Below are 21,049 nucleotides of genomic sequence, written 5' to 3'. Positions count from 1 at the left end.
TGTGGAGGAGCTGGAGGCAGGGGAGGCGGTGGAGGCGGTGGGGGTGGAGTTTCTGGTGAAGACGGAGAAATTGGATAAAGCTTGTCATAAGCCTCTCTGTACTGACGAGCAAATTTCTCTAGTGCTCCACAGGGAAAAAACTGCCCATGGACGTGCTCCTGGTGACTCTTTAAAATAAGAACATTGGAGAACAATTTACCACACGTTCCACATTCCAGTTTGTCAGTGTTTTCACCTTCACCACTTTTGGTCTTCTTCTGGACTTTCTGCCTGTTTTCATTGTACTGAATGACCAATTCAAAACCAAAGTTTTCCAGTAACGCTTTGGCGGCATTTCCTCTCGCCCCTGAGGCAATTCGTGGTGGTGGGATGGATGGTTCCTGGGACTTCTGCTTCTTTGTATCTTTGCTGTCCTTAAGTCCTTCACCTTCACTCGTAAGTTCTTGCTTTGGTTTCTCATGCTTTTCAGCATTTTCGTCTGCCTCCTTATAAGATGGCATTTCCTTCAGTATTTGGCAGTCTGCACTCACTAAGTTGGTCTGCTCTTGTTTCAATAATTTGCTTGCCTGTTGTTGCTGCTGTTGTTGCTGTTGCTGTTGTGGTGGTGGTTGTTGTTGCTGCTGCTGTGGTTGTTGCTGCTGTTGCTTTTGAGATGGCAGCTGGGGCTGTGTGGCTTGGTACTGTTGTGCTTGTTGCTGGAGTATCTGAAGTTGAGTCTGGCCAACATGATGTTGGGTTTGAATCTGCTGCTTCAAATCTTCAAGCAAAGAACCAGCCATTCCTGTCATGCCAGGCATCCCGAAGGTGGCAGAGCCTGGCAAACCCAGATCTGGCCCCAAGCTGAACTCGGTCCCAGGTATGTAGAATGGAAAGAGAAACTGAGGCTGTTGGAACTGCAGCAGTGCTTCAGGGGTCATAGGAAAGTGAGGCAAGAAGGCTGGGTTGAGAAACTGAGGCTGAAAGAACGCTGCTTGCTGCTGTAACTCGTGCTGTAGTTGCATCTGAATTTGTGCTGGTGACTGTGGTGGGTGGTGGGCAGGCTGAGCCGGGAGTAATTCGGGAGTTTGCTTTTTAGTTAATTCTTTGGCATCTAAGTGGGTATCTTTGCTGTTCACTGGTGCTAAACTCAGAGAATCCAACATCCCTTGACTTGGACTGTTCACATTTGTGGTCATGCCGTGCCCACTAGCCACGTGGCTGCTGGGCTCCAGCTTTGCAGCTCTGGCCTTTGTCTGGTGGAGCACAGACCTCATGTGGATTTCCAATGTGGAGCTTTGGCTGTAGGCAACATTACATATGCTGCACTTGTAGGGTTTGTTATCTGTGCTGCTGTTGGTTTCTTGAGGAACAGGGCTGGAAGCTTCCTGCAAGACTTTTTTCAACTTATGCAGATGAGACACTGAATTATAATGGACCAAGAGAATGTTCTTTTGGGTGAAGGATTCTTTACACACTGTACATTTGTATGGGCGAGATGGATCAAGGAATTTTTCCATTGTAAAATTTGGCCCTTTTCTAAAAGGTAAGGTCCGCTTTGGTTCAGAGCCCGTGTCATCTGGAATAGAGCTACTATCACTTCCAACAGGACTTGCCTTCCCTTCATGGTCCACCTCATACTCTCGCTCCATTTCTTGCTCCAGGGTATGGTCGTCCTGGGCCATTGTTTCGCTCTCTGCCCAAAGTTCACCATTCACAGGCAAAGAAGCATACAGCTGTTGGAGTTCAGCTTCACTCAGTTCAGGGTGGCCTGCTTCCAAGTGTTTTTTTAAAGCCTGGAATGTACGGAAACTCCGCTGGCAGAGATTACACATGGTGGCAGCCCGAATTGCATGATACTGGGAATGTATCTGAAGCTTCTGCATAGTCTTAAAAGCTAGGCTGCAGTGGTTACAGCGATACTTATAAACATGGCGGTCAGAAACAGAGAGCGGTTGCCTCTTTTGCTGTTCACTGAGTTGGTCTTGCAGTGTATCTGCAACCTTCACATCCTTGCTACTGTTCTTATTCCATTCTGACACTTCTGTGGATTCTTTACTTGGTTTCTGCTCCTCACTCTTAATTTCCATGTTAGCCTTTGACTCTTCAAGACTTGTCATACTTTTGTCATCCATTGGACTTTCACCTGTGTAGAAAAGAAACACAATATATCTCTTATAGGGGAAAACAAAAATAAAATTCACTCTTTAAATGCCAAGAGATACTATAAGTAGGGGCCTCTAAAAGTTCTTCTGCTCAATTCTTTGAAGAAATATTTATTGTATAACTACTAGCTTCAAAAAGATGAACATAGAGATGAACAACAAAGCACATTGGATTTAAGAAATTTCAGGATAAAGAAGATCCCAAGTAAAAGGAGTACTGCAATCAGTGTTACATAAAAGGCCACAGTCCTGGTGTTTATGAATTACAACCCACAGAACATTTGAAAGTCTGACACTTAGGTCTCAAAAAATTATGGGTAGTAGCTGTCAACCCACAGGTAAGTGGTCAGATTTCGCCAGCTGATTTGTGGGAGAAAGATGGGCAATCTCTTCCTGTATAATTTACAGCCTCTGAAAAGACACTGGAGGGTCTACAATTAGTCTTCTCCAACTCAAGAACACATACTACATATTCCTTGGATACTACAGATCTTGGAAATGTCAGGATTCTTTCTTTTTTTAAAAAAATATTTTATACTGATTTACTTAAAAAGTTCATAAAGTTCATAGACATGGTTTTTCATACCAAATCTTTCCCCTTTTCTTTACTCTTCCTTCCCTCTACCCATCAAAGTGTGTGACCCTATGATTAAGCACACCCCCTCCTTTGATCCTTGTACTCATTCTACAATAATGGACTTATACAGTATTTGTCTTTATGAGATTGAGTTAGTTTACTTAGCATAATGCTCTCCAGTCCCTCCCATGTTGGGTAGTAATTTACAAAACCACTGCTCCTGCGTGCTGCATAGTATTCCATTGTGGGAATGTACCATAAGGAAATGTCAGGACTCTTTATGTCCCCATCATTCTTTCCTGGTCCACCTTCCCTTACCTCATAGTAATAATCCTAGATTACTGCCTCAAAGGCAGCTTCCTAGCATATGTTCTGTCAATCGTGGCCAGAAACTGGCATACCTGAATATTTCCCAGACCCTTCAGTCGCAATGGCTGCAGGCGTGTCCCTCTCCAACTTTTCAGAGGTGGTTGCTGGCAAGAGCATACTGTTTGGCATTATGACATCAGGGACAGGCACCTTTTAAAACCAAAGATGTTTACATTAACTATACTCAAGAAATCACAAACACCATCAGGTCTGCCATTTGGCAATCATGTGTCCCATTTACAATTTTTTAAACCAAGTAGCAACATTTTGTGAATCTTTCAAGTAGAAGCTTTCTCTTCAAATTTCAGATCAGTACTATTACAATGCTGTGTGCATCCTTGATTTAATACAGATTAAAAAGTTTTGATTTTAGAGATCTATTTTTATAAGGAAAATTAAAAACAGATGTTAAAAATCGTTATAATACCCTATTTTAGATAGTTCAATATCCTATTGAAATATTATAATACCATCCTATTGAATATGCTATGCTTATATTATACTAGATGGTTTTTTTTTAAAATCTAAGAGAGGTTGCAAATGAACTTTCATTGCCATTTTTATAAGACAGTCAAGAAAATGGTATTACAGAGTGAATACATTTCTATCCACCAATAGATATAAATCCTGTTTTGATATCTTTTCTCAAGTGATGTCAAACATGCATCAACGTTTGGTGTCCTTACTGTCATAAGCAACTTCTCCACACAATCTGGAGACACACTATGCAAATGTGTCAGGTGAAGCTGGAGGTGCATTTTGTTGCTGAGGACGTCCTGGCAGAGGGGACAGCAAATGACGGGCTGCACTGAGTGCTGAGACAGGACATGCATCTGGATACGACTCTGGTCCCTACTATTGTAGTTACAGTAAGGGCACTGATAGAACTGAAAAAGATCACATAAATATGGCCGCCATTACTTCATGTGCTTCATTGACTTTGTAACATTTGAAGTACTACTAAGGGTTGATCAGATCGCCAAACATAATGATTGCCTACATTTCAACAGCATGCAATCATTTTGGCCTTAAAAATTTTTAAGCAATTTAAAAAATTTATACAGCAAAAGATAAATAGCATTTTTACCTGATCGTGACAGAATTTGTTGTCCTCTGTAGGTTTTGACCTTTTCGTTGCAACATCCTCTTCTTTTGCCAGCAGGGGTGGCTGGGTTGCCCCGGCCACACTGACTTTTAGTTCCTTCTCTGGTGTGATTAATCCTGATGGGGGGGGGGAAAAAGAATAGAAGAAGTAAACTTTTAAAAGACCAATGATGTCACATCTGAATTGTCACCTTAAATCCACTGAATCACTAAAAATACTCAACACTTGTGGACTGCACTATTTTCAAAAGGTAAAAGCACACTTCTTTTTGTCCATCAAGTGGCCTTGAAAATTATTTTTTTTAAAGTTTTCCTGTCTCATATTTAGTTAAATGGCTTTGAGAGATTCATCAATAATATTTGCTTGTGGCTTAGAATGCCTATATATTAAGAAAAAAATATATTTCCATTCACAAAATCCAATTTAAAAAATGATTATTTTTACTTATATTTACATCATTCGCTTCCAAATTTTGTGAGAAAGAAAGATTGCAAAATTCTAAGAGATGATGACTTGTAATTTGGAAACGTAAATATAACATTTTTTGCATGGTTAATGCAGAATTTAAAAATTAGCCCTACATTGGACATCCGTCTGCCTTAGTGATTTGCTTTTTTGCTTTAGATGGTCTAGCAATTGGCTGCACCCATAAAATTATAGCTCAAATCTCTAGAAGACCATTGTTTTATGAGGTTAATCCAAATATTCAGTGTTAAAGATGATTTGAAAATATCCCTAGATGAGCTATGTAATATGTAAGAGCCTCTCACACATCAAAGAAGAGTGTGATTCTAATTTCCCAATCTAACAGAAAATTCTTCCCAGCATCAATTTGCCCGATAATATCCTCTGCGAGGCTGGATATTACAGCGACATTGGGTAGGCATGTCACATACATCTCACGACAAACACAAAACCTCATTTACCAGCCATTCCAATCTCATCATAGCGCGGCATCATCTGACCTTTTTTCTGCTGTTTATTATGAGTATTTCTAATTTTAACTTTCAATTTTCACCATCTTCCAGTCAATTTGCAACTAAATTATTTCCAGGGTGAGGACACTATCACTGGACAACTGGGTGCAAATACATCTTGAAATGCAATGAAGCTAAACCATTGATTGCTATCAGACCTCGCGTAAATATATAGTCCCAGCGTAATCTGATTGTATGCCGAGCATGAAGATTTATCTTGATTTTTTTTTTCAATCCACATACGGTTCATATAAATGAACAAATTGGATCTTATTACAAAATAACTCTGTTTTAATTTAAAAATAAGGTCAAGGATGTTATGGAAACAAAGCAAAAAACCCCCATATTTCTATTCGGAATACATGTTTTATAGAATATAGGTAATTTTCAAAGTTTTGAATTTAAAGAGTAATTAAAAATTAAGAATGATCCTTAGGAAATAAAATTTAAATTATTAAATCAGACAATGACTATCATTTTCATCCCTTGGAGTTTGTAATATAAAATCAGTATGAAGTTTTTAACAAATAGCCTTTTTTTAATTTCTATATAGTGAAAACTTTAGATTTAACTTGTATTGATACATGTATCCTATATATACACATGTGCCTTAGATATATTGTGTTTATTTGTAGAAATTTGAAAAAAAATAACCTATTTGTATCAGTAGATTGCAATTTAGAGAGGAGTATCAGTGGTCCTATATTGTGTTGTCAGTTCTGACATAGTAAATTTTTTTTTTTTTAAAAAAAACCTATCTTTTATTTGTGTTTGGAGGTTAGCATGAGGATGATAATAATATGCATGCCATAGCAAATTGTAGCATGTGGTATGTATTACTAATGACAAGATGTACAATAAAATCCCCAAAGCCTTCCAGTCAGAAGAGCAGTTCATTATACTGCTAATATGTCATAAACTGGGGACACCCTATATTTGCATAACTTTATATTTGAGACAGCCTGGAATATTTTGTTATGTTAATAAAACAATATTAAAATATTTGCTATACAAAAATTTGTCAAAACCAGAAATATTTAGCTCTTAGTTATTTCTGACACCAGCAAATTATTTTTCTCAAATCAGAATATACTTTGCAATCTTGTTTAAAAAGCATTAAAACAAACACTTAAGAATCAACATGATATGTAGCATATACAATCACATTTACTGCTTAAAAAGTGTCAGACCAAGTTGAATAAAGAACACCAGCAAAGCACATTGAAATGATTTTCATCTATATCAGCAAATGTCTATCAGTTACCTCCATCTGAGAAGTGTACAGATTTTTCCTAACAAAATTCTCCATTAACAAGTAATGGAACATTTCTTGAAGAGTCTAATGCTATATCATATTTCCATATGATTCTTCTGTGCACATTATACAGATAGATATGATCAAATAATAAGGTGGTACAACTTCCTACATTATCAAAGACTGCCACCCAAAAGAAGATTTTCTTCATTTTTGTTGTTTAAAAGTCCTATGGAATATCAGGAATAGAATAAACTTTTCAAACTGCCAAATTTCTTCATTGTATAGATCTGGCCTTATTGCTTTACACATGTTCAATGTGTATTTTATCCAAATATTCGTACTATAAAGGATCAAAACAACTCTTACTAACTTTAAGGCTTGAAATATTTTATTTAGTCTATATATTAGTATGCACATTTGTTATAATCTATACCATATTTACTAAGAAAATTATGCTTATTAATATTAATAATGTTACAATTTTAATTTAGTGACGTTCTGTGTTGCATGAGCAAAGTAAACTCTTAGGCTAACTAGCACATAACAGTTTCAACAACTGTTACCTATAGTATTCTGACTGATATATGCCAACAATAATTTTGGCTAATTAACTTCGTTAACTAAACAATATGTTGAATATAAACCAGGAATTTCCTAAAAACTACTTAATTTTTAATTAAAATAAGGTTATAGATAAAGACTGGGCCCCATAAATGCATGCCATTGATAAGAAGAAGAAGATGCAGAGAATACTGAGATATAATAACATAGAGTGAGCTTGTGCCAAGATTATTCACTAAGATGTTGGAAGTTACATTTTATGCATGCATGCCTTTGAGTACAAAGAGGTGCTATCTCATGTTCCATAGTATCCCTGGTATATTACAGGAAATCAACTCAGGACCGTTTTTCTGAATTATCCTATCCTATAAATGCCTTATATTTAATAAGGTCTAATTAACCTGAGGAAGATATTTTATTAGGTGTGATGATTACTTATAGTTTATGTCCGAAACTTATTTGATAATGCTATTTATTATTCTGGGCAAAATTTTCATATGGAATCATAATTCATTTTTATGTTGTGAAAGACACCATAATATTTTCAAAGAACAATGTCATTTTAATGCATTTTAACTAAAAAAATTATGTCTAATTACAAATAAGTACTCCCAAATAGATAAGTCAATGATTATCTGTCAGTGATAGGATTATTTAACTTGCATGAGATTGCTAATATAAAAAATGACATAATTCACTTCAATTCATATGCCTCCTGCTTAATAATTCCCAATCCCTAAAATACAGAAGGTTGTAAAATGGTTTATACTCATAACTAGTGAGGGGAATTCAATAACACACATGTATTCAAAGCAAATTTTGAAAAAACAATAAAACAAAATACAGAGTTATTATTTATGAATCAATGTATTTGACAAAGTTTGAATTATATCAACTTCAATATCACTGAAGATGTTATTCAACTCTAAATCATTCTAAAATTATAATTACTGGTACAGTATTCTTTCTAATGAGACTAGAATGAAAGGATAATTTTAATTGTAATAATGAAGGTTAATTTCCATCTTTCCTCATGTTTACTCCTTTATTAAAAAGTGGTCCCCTTAGCCATGGCAGAGACATATTACATTTTCAATGCAAATGTATTAATCTGGATAAACTCTATATTAATTCTTGTACTGCACAGAGCTGTAATTTGGATTATAATTAATCTAAAGTGGCACTAGATTTAAATGACAATATAAATGAGGCATTAGGAGGCTTTTCTATTATGAATGAATATTCAACAAATATAACTTGAATATTGCAAAGTCTCATTTTGAAAGCTCTAGTCCTAGAGATTAATGCCAGCAACAAAGTACAACAGCTTATACAACACAGTCTTCCTAACATGTGTTAATTCCCTCCTTTTGACTAAATTATGTGTTAAAGTGGGGTCACACTGTTTCCTCATATAACTAATTAAGATAGTGATTAATTTATAAGCTTTTGTAGTAGTTCTCTGGTGTATATATACATATATGGTATACATACACACACACACACGTTGTTTAGGAAGTATATATATATATATATATATATATATATATATATAATATTTCCTAAACAACATGCCTCCGGAAACTGTATGAACTTTGATAAATGTCGATAGTTGTAGAGGGGCTTCAGGCCTTTTGTTCATAGGGTTGCTATGAGGTGTGCTCGACCTAAAGGCAATCAGCAGCAACATGTATATATATGTGTGTATATATCTCAAAAGGATGAGTGACTTCTTTTCATGTGATTAACTCTTTGAAAACCTGCTGGCGGGTAAGCTATGGATCAGTTTTGATTTGATGGTACATGACAAAAGCAGATATAAGAAGAAAATATTTTAAGTGGTTATTCAATAATTTGAAATATTTCCTAGGAAAAGAAAAGAAAGCCATGTAATAAAACTTTTTACTAATGAAATTCAATTTAGAGGCGAAACTTTTTTAAAAGTTTGCTATTGTTTATAAAATGTCTTCTTGAGGGCTGGGAGGTGTCAAGGGCAAGTATTTGCCAATCTGTAATGGCTTTTAGATGGTATTTTTTTAAGTCCATTTTTATTCCCACCAGCACAGTCTGTAGGGACTTGCCTTGCAAATCTAAAGACCACATCTCTCCGGCAGTGTCAGTTTATTAGTGGCTCTGACGGGCTATCTTCTCCTGATCAATTTATAGCCTCTGAAAGCCAATGATGGGTCAGCTGTGAATTCATTCTGATTTGATGGCAATGAGTATGTATTTAGAAAGATATTTCTATCGGGATGAACATTTATTTTAACTCATTACCACTATGAGTCTTTTCTGGATAACAGAGTTAGGTATTGAGAAAGGAGAATAATTCATTAGACTAGAAAGGAATGATTGAGCGTTTTCCTTTTGTGGAGAAAAGGGATAGAATTCTGTGGTCTATTTCAAGAAAGAATCTTTTTTTTCAGTGGCAAAATTAGATTCCTTTTCAAGGACTTCCCTCCCAGATTCCATCCTACACAACATACTATGCATGAGATACTTAAAAGCTAAATTAATGCTGTACACTTATGTGATAATGGGCATTCAACATTACAGTGGTTTTGGTATGTTTCACCAATTCTTTTGAAGAATGAGCAACAAAACTAATATGTGGAACATACCTATGAATGCATGCATAATCCTTCCCTCCTCAAACTAGCCAATCAGGTCACCTTAATGAAGTACATCCTAAACAGTGAACAGACTACTTTGTCATTTTCAGTCTTTTTCAAATGAAGTTTGGATAGCACTACCAACAACAATATACTTATCATTATGTACTTCAAATTTCTGCCCATATTCCCAGAAGCAAGCTTCCTAATACACAACTATGACATCCATTTACATAGTTTAGACTTCATACCAACCTTAGGTCCTCTTTAGGAAATCTAATTTGAATTATATGTTAGCTAGCACATCCTAGAAGTAAATTTAAATAGAACTTTTTCTACTGGGCACCTGAAAGGAATTGAGTGTGGCCCAATGTTGAGTGAGGGACAGGAAAGCTCTTCAAATAACTTCTGAAGGACATGCAAAACACAGATATTTCAAAGACTGGATTACAAATACAACATAATTCAGGTTTAAATAGGCTTGCATGTAAAAATTACATATTTTGCACTACCAAATGTTTCTGTAGTGAATACAAGCCTCTTTATATGCGGCTGTCACTGGGACTCATGGAAAAGATAGATGACTACCTGAAACTAATAGGCTTGAACCTGTTTCAGCACTTCTTCTGCTTCAATGAGTTCAACATAATATAACTAGGTATAGCGTGCAGCAAAAGTAGCCAATGTAATATTCATTGCGACCATAGATTTCCATCTCATACATACAAAGCATGGATGAAGTCATATATTTGCCAAATCAAACACAGAAAAAGCCTTAGGTATCCATACCAGATGCTGGCCTAGGGTTTGTTTGTGCACAAGTAAATGTCATGACACGAAGGTTTGTTTTCAAAGACAGTAGCTTTCATTACTGGGATTTGTCTGTTCTAGAAGATCAAAATTACCCAGCACCTAATCCCTTTTCAATGATATTTCCTCTTTCTTAGGCTGAATCATCTGTAAACTTTTTCACTGGATTTCGTTTGAAATGCCTCAAATAGATGCCCTTAAAAAGGGCAAATTCCTGAGTGCAAGTTGTAAAAAAGCAAGGAAAAAATAATATTTATTTTTAGGGCAACCTGATTTGAGGGGGTGTGCATGTGATTGAATGACAAAATTCAAGTCATATCTAATCCTGTGCTTATGAAAAATTAATATGCCATCAGAGGAATCACAAGTATAACTAAGATTAATGAAAGGCGCTTAAAAAATTACAAGCACACAAACTGATTTGATTAAAAAATAATCTTGCTGGTCGTCCTGTAATATTCTTCAACTTATCCACATCTATTCTGTCAGATGGTTATGATTAAAAATAGGTCAATGGGAGGCTACTGATAAAAATCACATGCAAAATGCAAACGCAATGAATAGTAGTGAGAATGCTCAGACAGTTTAAAATTAATAAAAGCTTTTAATAAGCTTTTGAGGTGGAAGGGTTAGTGAAGGAAGGACGTATTGGGAAGCAGGATAGGGGAAGAAAAGGTGAACAAGTCTAGCATCTTACCAGAGTCTTTATTAGAGTTTTTGTTTTCGCTATTGTCTCTCTCATTCGTGTCTTTCTCATCATCTTCAGCAGCTGTTGCAGCCTTAATAGTGCCTTCTGTCTCTTCACTTTGTTCTTCTGTTAAGAAAGACAGACCCCTTCAGGAGCATTGAAAACCCCGGGAAAACGCAAAATAAAATAAACTAGGTGACCATTTAATGACTTAGTTATTTATGAAACATCTGAAGATACTCATACAAAAAAAAAATCCCCATGTAAACATTCAAAGTCTCTTTTAGAACATGCTGGCTATCCTGATGGAAAATTTTTTTATGTCCATATATAATATGTGATGTATACTAAATGAATATAAAATAAATGTGTTTCAGCCCAGTTTTTTTAAACTGCAGAAGGTTTAAAAATTGGGTGTCAGGTGATTTCTGGAATTCAACAGTAGGACCTTGTAACAACATTGCCCACTTCTGTGTAGACTTGTAGGTAAGAGAACAAACTGATTCTTGGGGGAAAATTCTTAGCAATGTGACAGGTTTTAGTCCTGCCTTCAGACTCTAGCCTCCAGAAGAATTCTTTTGAATTTTGTTAGAGTAAGATCGCTAAACGTGAATTACATTGGGAATTCTTTTTCTCTATAGGGGGAGCTCTACAAGGCAGAGGGTATAACAAGGTAGACTTCTTCTGTGACAACAGCATCAGCCCACACCTTATTCACGGGTTCACACCAGCTAGATTACATGGAAATCCTTATAGTAACTCAACCCTATTTAATTATTCTGTAAATCTTAGCTATGTCGCTGCTGGTGGATTAATCTGTTTATGCAGTTAGCCTCTGCGCTGGGCTGTGTAGCACTAATCCGTGAAAGGCCCACTGTTCTCTTTCATCCTGCGATCATTTGTCTCTCACTGTGCTGATGTCACATTTTAATGAATTTTTAGCAATCTGAGTAATGCCAGATAACCAGGCTTCCAACTCCCCACAGCATGGCATGCTGTTTTCATTGCTGCACAAAAAAATAAAAAAAATAAAAAAAAATAATATTCCCCTGTTCAGGTAGGAATTACATAAATTAGAGGAAGAAGGTAAAAGGGGATTTGGAGCACCAGGCTGCTCAATTTCATAAAATCTTTAATGACCATATAAATTAACCCTGCAAAGGCAAAAGGTCATCGCTACCCATTTGCATACACTCTTCTATTTGCTTTTGATAAGCAGAGCTTTTATGCAGAGAACATGATACAATTAACCCTTCAATAACCATACAAAACGCTGCTACGGACATTTTAAGTGTCGGGCATTAACTGAAAATTACACACTGCATAAAATTTTCATTGCAAATGCTATAGTGATTGAAAGGGGAAATCGTGGCCCTCTCCACACCCCATGTTTTATTAATAACGTTCTGACAGCAGAATGAAATATCCACTGTCATATGTAGCAGCTGAGCACAAAAAAAAAAGAAAGAAAAGAAAGAAAGAAAAAGGTTCCTAGTGCCAGGCATGCATGCTCTGTGACTGTGAGCAAGAACAGAGGGGGGACAGTTATGGGCTCCACAGAACACTCGAAGGAGCTAAGAAGAAGATGAGGATTTAAACATACTCAAAATAAGAGTTAGTTTAACCACATGTCCTCCACAAGGCACACCACGCAAATTCATTCATTCCATATGCACATTTGGCCTCTGCACAAAAGCAAAGGTATCTAGCTGGTTTGTCATGATGGGAAAAGGGGAGCATCATTTTTGACAAATACATATGGAAATTTCACTTTGCAAAGAGAAGAGACAATATTTATTACATTTCCAATCTCTTTCTAACTCCTGCTTAGTCATAATTTCTAATCAAGCAGAGCAACCTCTTCTCTCTCAGCTAGCGAAAAGTGACTGAGCTCAATTTGGGAGGCTAGAGTGCTGGGTTAGACTCATGGCTGGCTGGGCTGTGTCCTTGCCAAGTACACACACACACACGACACCATATCTAGTGTCAGGCCTGTAGCCTAAAACAGCCTTTAGCCATTACTTTTCAACTCCTCCTGGGAAGAGCTTCAAGACTTTGTGTACTAGATTTACTGGACCTTTTCCCCAGGGCTGGAAAATGAAGTGTTGGAGTGCTACTGACTGTCCTTATCTTGAGGGGACATAAAATCGTAAAGGGTATCGCAACTCACATTAATAAAACATGGTCTGTCAAGAGAAGAAACAGAAAATTATGAAGGTCCTAAAAGAAAAGCTGCAGTATAATCTGGGTCTCATCAGCCAGTTTTTGCAGGGTTCTCTTCTTCATTTCTGGTATGTGTTTTAAGTGTGAGAGAAATTCCCAGACATATTCTTCTATACATCACTGTGGTGTCTGACCTCCACCTGACCCTGGCAACTGTTTGAAAAATCTGGATGTGAACAAAGACTCTGTGTCAGCAGCAGGGGAAGATTGTGGGATAGACTCTCCCCATCAACTTAATCGCAAACAGCAGGTCTGAGGCCATAACTTTGCCCAGTTCCTACAAGCCACAGCTCATAACCTTTAGAGGTGGATTTGCCTGCAACGCTTGGCCTCTGTGACTTTTCCCCCCTTCTTTCTTTTCTAGTTCTTTCTTTGAAGTAGGTATGCAATTAGCTCTAATGCTCAAGCAATTCAGACCTGTTTTGTGGTTTTGAAGGGGAAAGCCATTTATTACAGGTAGGCTCTTTGGAGCCATAGAAACATTGTGAATTTTCTATCATGCAAAATATAATCAAAAGGTAACTTAAATATATCATAAAAATTCATGTAAATAAGAAGGGGGAAAAGGGTCACTCTTCCCCTCAAAAAGAGTTTTAAAGGTAAATTGACATTTATTTCAGAAATAGATGTGAAGGTCAAAAGCAATGCTGTGAAGAAACCATTCTCATTAGAAAACATTGGATAGGGTGTAGGTCTAAAAGAAGGAATTACTATAGTATAATATTCAAGTCCTCAATTTTGTCAATTGTAAAATGTCATAAAATATAACATGCTTTACTAGGAAAAATTAAATTTAGCCATTATACGTTAAAGGGCATCTTAGAATTGAGATACATTACATAAATTTCCAAAATATTGATACTGAAGTTGTTGATCTCATTTCTACCAATAAACTTCTTTACTAATAGATGATTAATAATGAAAGCATTATCAAATTTCTTAATACTGTTATATTTAAAGAATATGTGTTTTTAATTATTTTACCTTATAGAACAAAAAAGAGAGTATTTATTTACATACTAAATTATGATACATCTTTACATATGCTTAAAATGTGCATTAGGGTTTATTAGAACATGACAATTTTCAGATAACTGATAATATATTGTTTAAATGTTTAAAAATAAGAGGAAAGAAGACAAAATTACATTAGTTTTTTATTACAGAAGTACAGTATAGTTAATGTTTCCCAGTACTTATATCATATATAGACGGATATTCTCTATGCAACTGCATTTGAAGAAGTTTTCAATTACTAGCTTAGATTTTCTTTTAAAAATGAAAATTATTGGGAAACCAACATTATTTTTCTGTGAAATTAAAATACCAAATCTACTTCAGCAGTAGCCCTCTGATATAAGCACCAGATAATTGTACTTGTTCCTATTACTTTACTATTCAATCGGATAGGGAAACTCTCTTTTCTGAGTCTTGTAAGGGAATCGTATACTTTTTAGCCCATGAAATAGTCATGGAAAAAGGAAACAGAGGATAGTAACTTAAACATCTGCAGTCTTACATATTAGGAATCTATTCAGTGGGAGACATCTGGTTTATGGGAATTCTTTCCTGGACTCCTCCACAGCTTCCCTGACCTTAGGCCCTCCCTGCCTAAATCTATCCTCCATATGGCCTACTTAAATATGACTTCCTTACTTAAAATTCTTCAACCATTATCGTCACTTATAAAGGGAACTCTTCAGTTGCACTGCCAACCCAAAGGCAAGCAGTTCAAATCCACCAGCAGTTCAATGAGAAAAAGATGGGTAATCTCTCCCTATGCAATTTATAGACTCTGAAAACTCACTGGAGGTTCAGTTATGAGTCAGTTCCAGGTCAACGGTAATGACTGACTTGGGTATAAAGAAAATTTCAACATTGTACACATGGGAAAAATAACTCCAAGATCTGCTCCATTTCTACTTCTTCAGTCTCATTCTTCTTTGTTTCTCCCCTAGCACTCAATGCTCTAGGAAAGTGATTCTAAAACTTGAGGACACCTAGAAGAATGGTTAAAATACAAGTTTGTTAGCCATAGCACAGTGTCTTTGACTCAATGTTTTTGGTGAGGCTTGACAATTTGTATTTCTAATGCAAAGATTATGGACCTGTGCAAGAGATCACATTTTGTAGATCACAGCTCTAGAAACACTCAGGCAGCCAAAAACAGGTCTTATTTGTCATTTTCCTGGATAATATTGCATCATATCATTGCACTTGCCTCTTATCTTCCTTAAAGATCCATTTTAGCTCTTATTGCTGAGGTATCTCAGATTAAAAACACTTAAATACTAAAATGTATTTTCCCTGAAAGTTCCATTCTCATCTTTACCTATTACTCACTATAAATCTCATCCAGACCTTGACTTCAAAATTTTATACCTATGGGCTGAGCCAGGAGCTGATAGTGGGTCTGAGCTGATGGGGAGCAATGAGCCAGGAACAAGCAAAACAGTTGGAATTTGAGTGAGATACTATATGGGGATCAGTGTTGTTTGGCTAGATCATGTCGGACATCTTAAGCTCAAGTAGAAGAGAGTGAGACAGTTGGAACTCAAGTGACGTGGCAGACCCAGTAATCTAAGGGAAAACTAAGATTTCCTGGTTTTCCATTCAGGTCTCTGTACACATCCGCTCTGTGTGCATCTCCATGCTCTGCCTTGTATCCCCTCATGTAGAGTCAATTAAGTGTCTTTAACCCAGAGCACCTTGGACTGGCCTAGCTGTAACAGTTGTCTGCCAGAGGAGGCTATCAACTCACAGGTCTTTTCTCTCCTGAACTGAAGCAAATCTTCCTTTGATTCAGAAGTTCAGAGAGAAAAGAGAAACTCAGGCAGAGTAGCTGCCCCACTCTCTTCTTGAGCAGTGACATCAGATCAAGAACCTGCTGTCACCTTTTCAGGCATGAAAAGCTCTACCACAGCAATGTCACTTAAGAAGCAGGCTACCTCAAATACTACACAAGCCTAAAGCAAGATGTCACCACAAAAAAGAGACAGTATCAATGGATTTCCTGAAGCCAGATTGTCTGATGGAACTTTCTGACACAGAATTCAAAAGAACAATAATTGAATATTTTCAGTGGGTCAAAGACAAACTTGAAGAATTAAAAGACACTGCAAGCAAAAAACAGGAGCAGACTTTAAAAACCCAACACAAACAATCTAAAACAATGCAGATAAAACAAATGAGACATAAGAAGCTCTGGAAAAACAAGAAACTATAATCTAAAATACGAGGACTAATGTTTCAGGTGCTGTCAACACGATGGAGGGACATAGGTACAGAGTTGAAGAGATAGAACACAGAACCAGAGAAATAGAAGATAGAATTGTCACGACTAATCTGCTAGAACAAAAAGCAGAAGGAAAAAGAAAAAACCCTAAGAATAATATGGGACACCTTCAAAAGACATAACATGCACATAATTGGAATCCCAGAACAGGAAGAAGCAAGCAAAAGCACAAAAAAAGTTGTGGAAGAATTACCAGAAGAAAACTTTCCAGACATAATGAAGAATGAGAAAATACATATTCAAGAAGCTGAGTGAACACCACATAGAAAACATGCAAAATACAAACACCATGGCATATCATAGTCAAATTTGCCATGGCATATCATAGTCAAATTTGCCAGAACCAAAGAAAAGGAGAGAATTCTGAAAGCAGCAAGGGAAAAACAAAAAGTAACCTATAATGGAGAAAAAAAAAAGGATTAAATTCCCATTTCTCAACAGAAACCATGCGAGCAAGAACAGTGAAATGACATATATAGAACACAAAAACCTCAACTGTCAATCAAGCATATTGTTTGCTGTTGTTGATTGCCTTCAAGTCGAGCACGACTCATAACAACACTATGAAAAAAAGGCCTGAAGCCCCTCTACAACTATTGACATTTATCAAAGTTCATAGAGATTTTGTAGGCATGTTATTTAGGAAGTAGTTGCCATTCAAGCTTCCAAATCTGTCATAGTATATATTGTTTTTATGTGCCATTAAATAGTGACCCTATGTATAGGAACACTGAACCAGTCCCTGTTCTGAGCCAGTATCATTAATTCCAGCACAATAACCCCCATTGCTCCAGTTACTTTATCAATCCATCTCATTCAGGGGCTCCTTCTCCTGTACTGTCTGTCCACCTTCCAAGGAATGATCTCTCCTAGACATGTGCCCAAAGTAAGTGAGGCAGAGCTTCAAAATCCTAGGTCAGCAAAATTGTCCATCAAATATGAAGGAGAGATCAAGATATTACCAAAGAATCAGAACCTAAGTGACTTTGTAAAAACATGATCAGCATTGCAGGAAACACTAAAAGGTGTCCTTCTCACAGAGATGCCACAGAAAGCAGGATGGACCAAAGTAACTAGCAATAACACCAAAAAGAATGCAGCAAAATGATAGCAATAAAACCTTGGCTTTCAATAATCACACCAAATATGAATGGCTTACATGCACCACTGAAGACAAAAAGAGTAGCAGATTGGATAAAAAACCAAAACCCATCAATATACTGTCTACAAGAGACACACCTGAGAATTGAAGATAAAGAAAGACCAAAAATAAAAGGGTGGGGGAAAAAACACCAAGCAAAAGTAAAAAAGCAGGAATAGCGATACTAATTTCTGATAAAATAAATTTCAATACAAAAACCATCACAAAGGACAAAGAAGGAAACTACATAATGATTAAAGGATCAATAGAATAAGAGGACATAACAGTAATAAATATCTATATACAAAATGATAGAGCTACAAAAGATATAAAACAAACATTAAGAAAACTGAAAAGGACATAGACAACGTGACTATAGTAGTTGTGGAGACTTCAATACACTACTCTCAAGAAAAGATAGAACTACCAGAAAGAAACTCAACAAAGATGCTGAAGAATTAAACCACACAATAAAAAACCTTGATCTCATAAATATTTATAGGCTAATGAATAAAAAATAAAAGCACAGAATAGCTGCTTCTCCAATGTACATGGAACATTCTCGAAAACAGATCACTTTTTAGGTCACAAAGCAAGCATCAATAAATTCAGAAACAGAGAAATAATACAAAGCATCTTCTCAGACCACAATGCTACAAAATTAGAAATTAATAACAAGAGGACAAAGGAGAAAAAATGTACATTTGGAAGCTGAACAACACTTTGCTTGAACATGAGTGGTTACTAGAAGAAATTAAAAATGAAATTATGAAGTTTCTTGAAACAGATGAAAATGAAAACAAAACTTATCAAAACCTTTGGGACACAGCCAAAGCAGTAATCAGAGGTCAATTTATAGCAATAAGCAAACATATCAAAACATATCAAACTAAAAAATAAAACTAGAAAACTAGAAATAGAAAAAATAGAAAACTATAGGCCAATATGTCTCATAAACATAGATGCAAAAATCCTGAATAAAATCTTGGCCAATAGAGTACAACAAAACATAAAAAAAAATAATTCACCATGACCAACTGGGATTAATAACAGGTATGCAAAGATGGTTCAACATAAGAAAGAGAATCGATGTAATTCACCACATTAACACAGCAAAGAACAAGAACCACATGATCCTCTGAATTGATGTAGAAAAGGCCTTTGACAAAATACAACACCCTTTCTTGATTAAAACACTCAACAAGATAGGAATAGAGGGGAATTTCCTCAAAATAGTAAAAAGTATATACACAAACATGAGAGTCAATATTGTTCTCAATGGAGAAAGATTAAAGGTATTCCTTTTGAGAACAGGAACTAGGCAAGGATGCCCACTATCACCTCTCCTATTCAATATTGTATTAGAAGTCTTAGCGATAGCAATAAGGCATGAGAAGGAAATAAGTGGTATTCAAATTGGCAAAGAGAAGGTAAAATTATCTCTCTATGCAGATGATTTGATAGCATACTTAGAAAGCCCTAAAGACTCAGCAAGAAAACTACTGGACATACTTGACCAATTCAGCAAAGTGGCAGGATACAAGATCAACAGACAAAAATCAGTTGGATTTCTCTACAGTGACAAAGAGAATATAAAATTGGAGCTGAGAAAAACAATACCCATCCCAATAGCTAACCCCAACATTAAATACTTGTGAGCAAATCCAACTGGTAACACAAAGGATCTATCCAATGAAAATTACAAAACATTAGTACAAGGAACAAAAAGACCTGGAGAAATGAAAGAATGTACCTTGCTCATGGATAGGAAGACTCAGTATTGTGAAAATGGCAATTCTACCCAAGGCAATCTATTCAATGCAATTCCAATATAAATACCAATTCCATTCTTCAATGAGATGGAAAAGACAATGTCCAATTTTATTTGAAATAGAAAGAGACCCCAAATAAGCAAAGAACTCCTTACATAGAGAAACAAGAAAGGAGGCATCTCACTCTCTGATTTCAAATCCTACTACACTGCCGTGGTGGTCAAGACATCATGGTACTGGTCCAATGACAGACACATAGATCAATGGCATAGAATTAAGAATCCAGAAATCAGCCTATCTACCTCTGGTCAATTGATTTTTGACAGGAAAATTAGTTCAGTTAAATAGGAAATTGGCAGTCATTTTAACAAATGGTATTGGCAAAATTAGAAAACTATCTGCAGAAAACTCAAGCAAGATCCACATCTCATACCATACACAAAACCCAACTCAAAGTGGATCAAGGACCTAGGACTAAAACCAAGGACTATAAACTTCATTAGAGAAAAGCTTAGAAGAACTCTAGAAGCCCTAATCAACAACATGAACAGTTTCCCTAGCATCCTGAAAAACGTACAACCAGGAGAGGATAAAATCCCTATGCACGTCCAAAAACTTCTCCAACGGGTAAAGAGGGAAGCCACAGACTTGAAAAAAATATTTGGTAATGACATTCCTGATAAGGTGTTCTATCTAGAATTTACAGAATACTTGAGCACCACAATAAGATAAAGGTAAATAACCCAACTGAAAAATGGGCACAGGATATGAACAGACACCCCACTGAAGAAGACGTTCAGATGGCGAACAAACAAACACATGAAGAAATGTTCAAAATTCCTAGCTCTAAGAGAGATGCAAATCAAAACAAAAATGAAATATCATCTTACCCCAGTAACAATAGCAAAATTCTACAGAGCAGCAAACAACAAATGCTGATGAGGTTGTGGAGAAACTGGAACCCTTATTCACTGTTGGTGGGAGTGGGAAATGGGTATGGCGCTTTCTCAAAAAGTTGCCAATAGAAATACCATTTGACCCAGCAATTCCACTATTTGGGAATAGACCTTAAAGAAATGAGAATTGCCACCCAAGTAGATTTATGCACACCCATATTTACTGCTGAATTGTTTACAATAGCAAAGGGATGGAAACAACCCAAGTGCCCATCAACAAATGAATGAATAGAGAAGCTGTGGTATATTCACACAGTGGAATACTATGCAGCACTGAAAAACAAGGAACTCATGAAATATTATATAAAATGAGTGTCCCTGGAGGACATTATGTTGAGTGAAATATTTCAGTCACAAAATGAAAAATACTGCATAATGCCACTGTTGTAAAACAGGACTGATACCTGGGTTGGGGCAAACCTAAGAAAAGAGGGGATAAATAATGTACACTGCATGGAAACAGATGAGGGAAAGAACTGCTTAAAAGGAATATATGATTAAATAGTATTTGATAACAGTTGAGAATAAATAAATTGGACTAGGATGGGGGTGGGGAATTGTACC

General features: G+C 36.2%; 1 protein-coding gene across 1 annotated transcript in view; it reads right to left on the bottom strand.

Annotated features, from left to right (window-relative positions):
- Window positions 1-21,049, bottom strand: part of ZFHX4 (zinc finger homeobox 4) — a 242,312-nt gene that overhangs the window by 23,529 nt on the left and 197,734 nt on the right. The window contains exons 5-9 of the mRNA XM_006880542.1: window positions 11,108-11,224; window positions 4,175-4,308; window positions 3,774-3,974; window positions 3,120-3,237; window positions 6-2,122 (exon numbers count right to left, since the gene is read on the bottom strand). Of these exons, the coding sequence (XP_006880604.1) occupies window positions 6-2,122; window positions 3,120-3,237; window positions 3,774-3,974; window positions 4,175-4,308; window positions 11,108-11,224 (2,687 nt within the window). The remainder of the gene's footprint in view (window positions 1-5; window positions 2,123-3,119; window positions 3,238-3,773; window positions 3,975-4,174; window positions 4,309-11,107; window positions 11,225-21,049) is intronic.

The sequence above is a fragment of the Elephantulus edwardii genome, unplaced genomic scaffold, assembly GCF_000299155.1.
Source record: "Elephantulus edwardii isolate Elephantulus edwardi_28Jun2011 unplaced genomic scaffold, EleEdw1.0 scaffold00008, whole genome shotgun sequence".
Classification (NCBI taxonomy): Eukaryota; Metazoa; Chordata; class Mammalia; order Macroscelidea; family Macroscelididae; genus Elephantulus; species Elephantulus edwardii.
The sequence above is the reverse complement of the archived record's forward strand: the minus strand, read 5'-3'. Positions and strand labels throughout refer to the sequence as shown.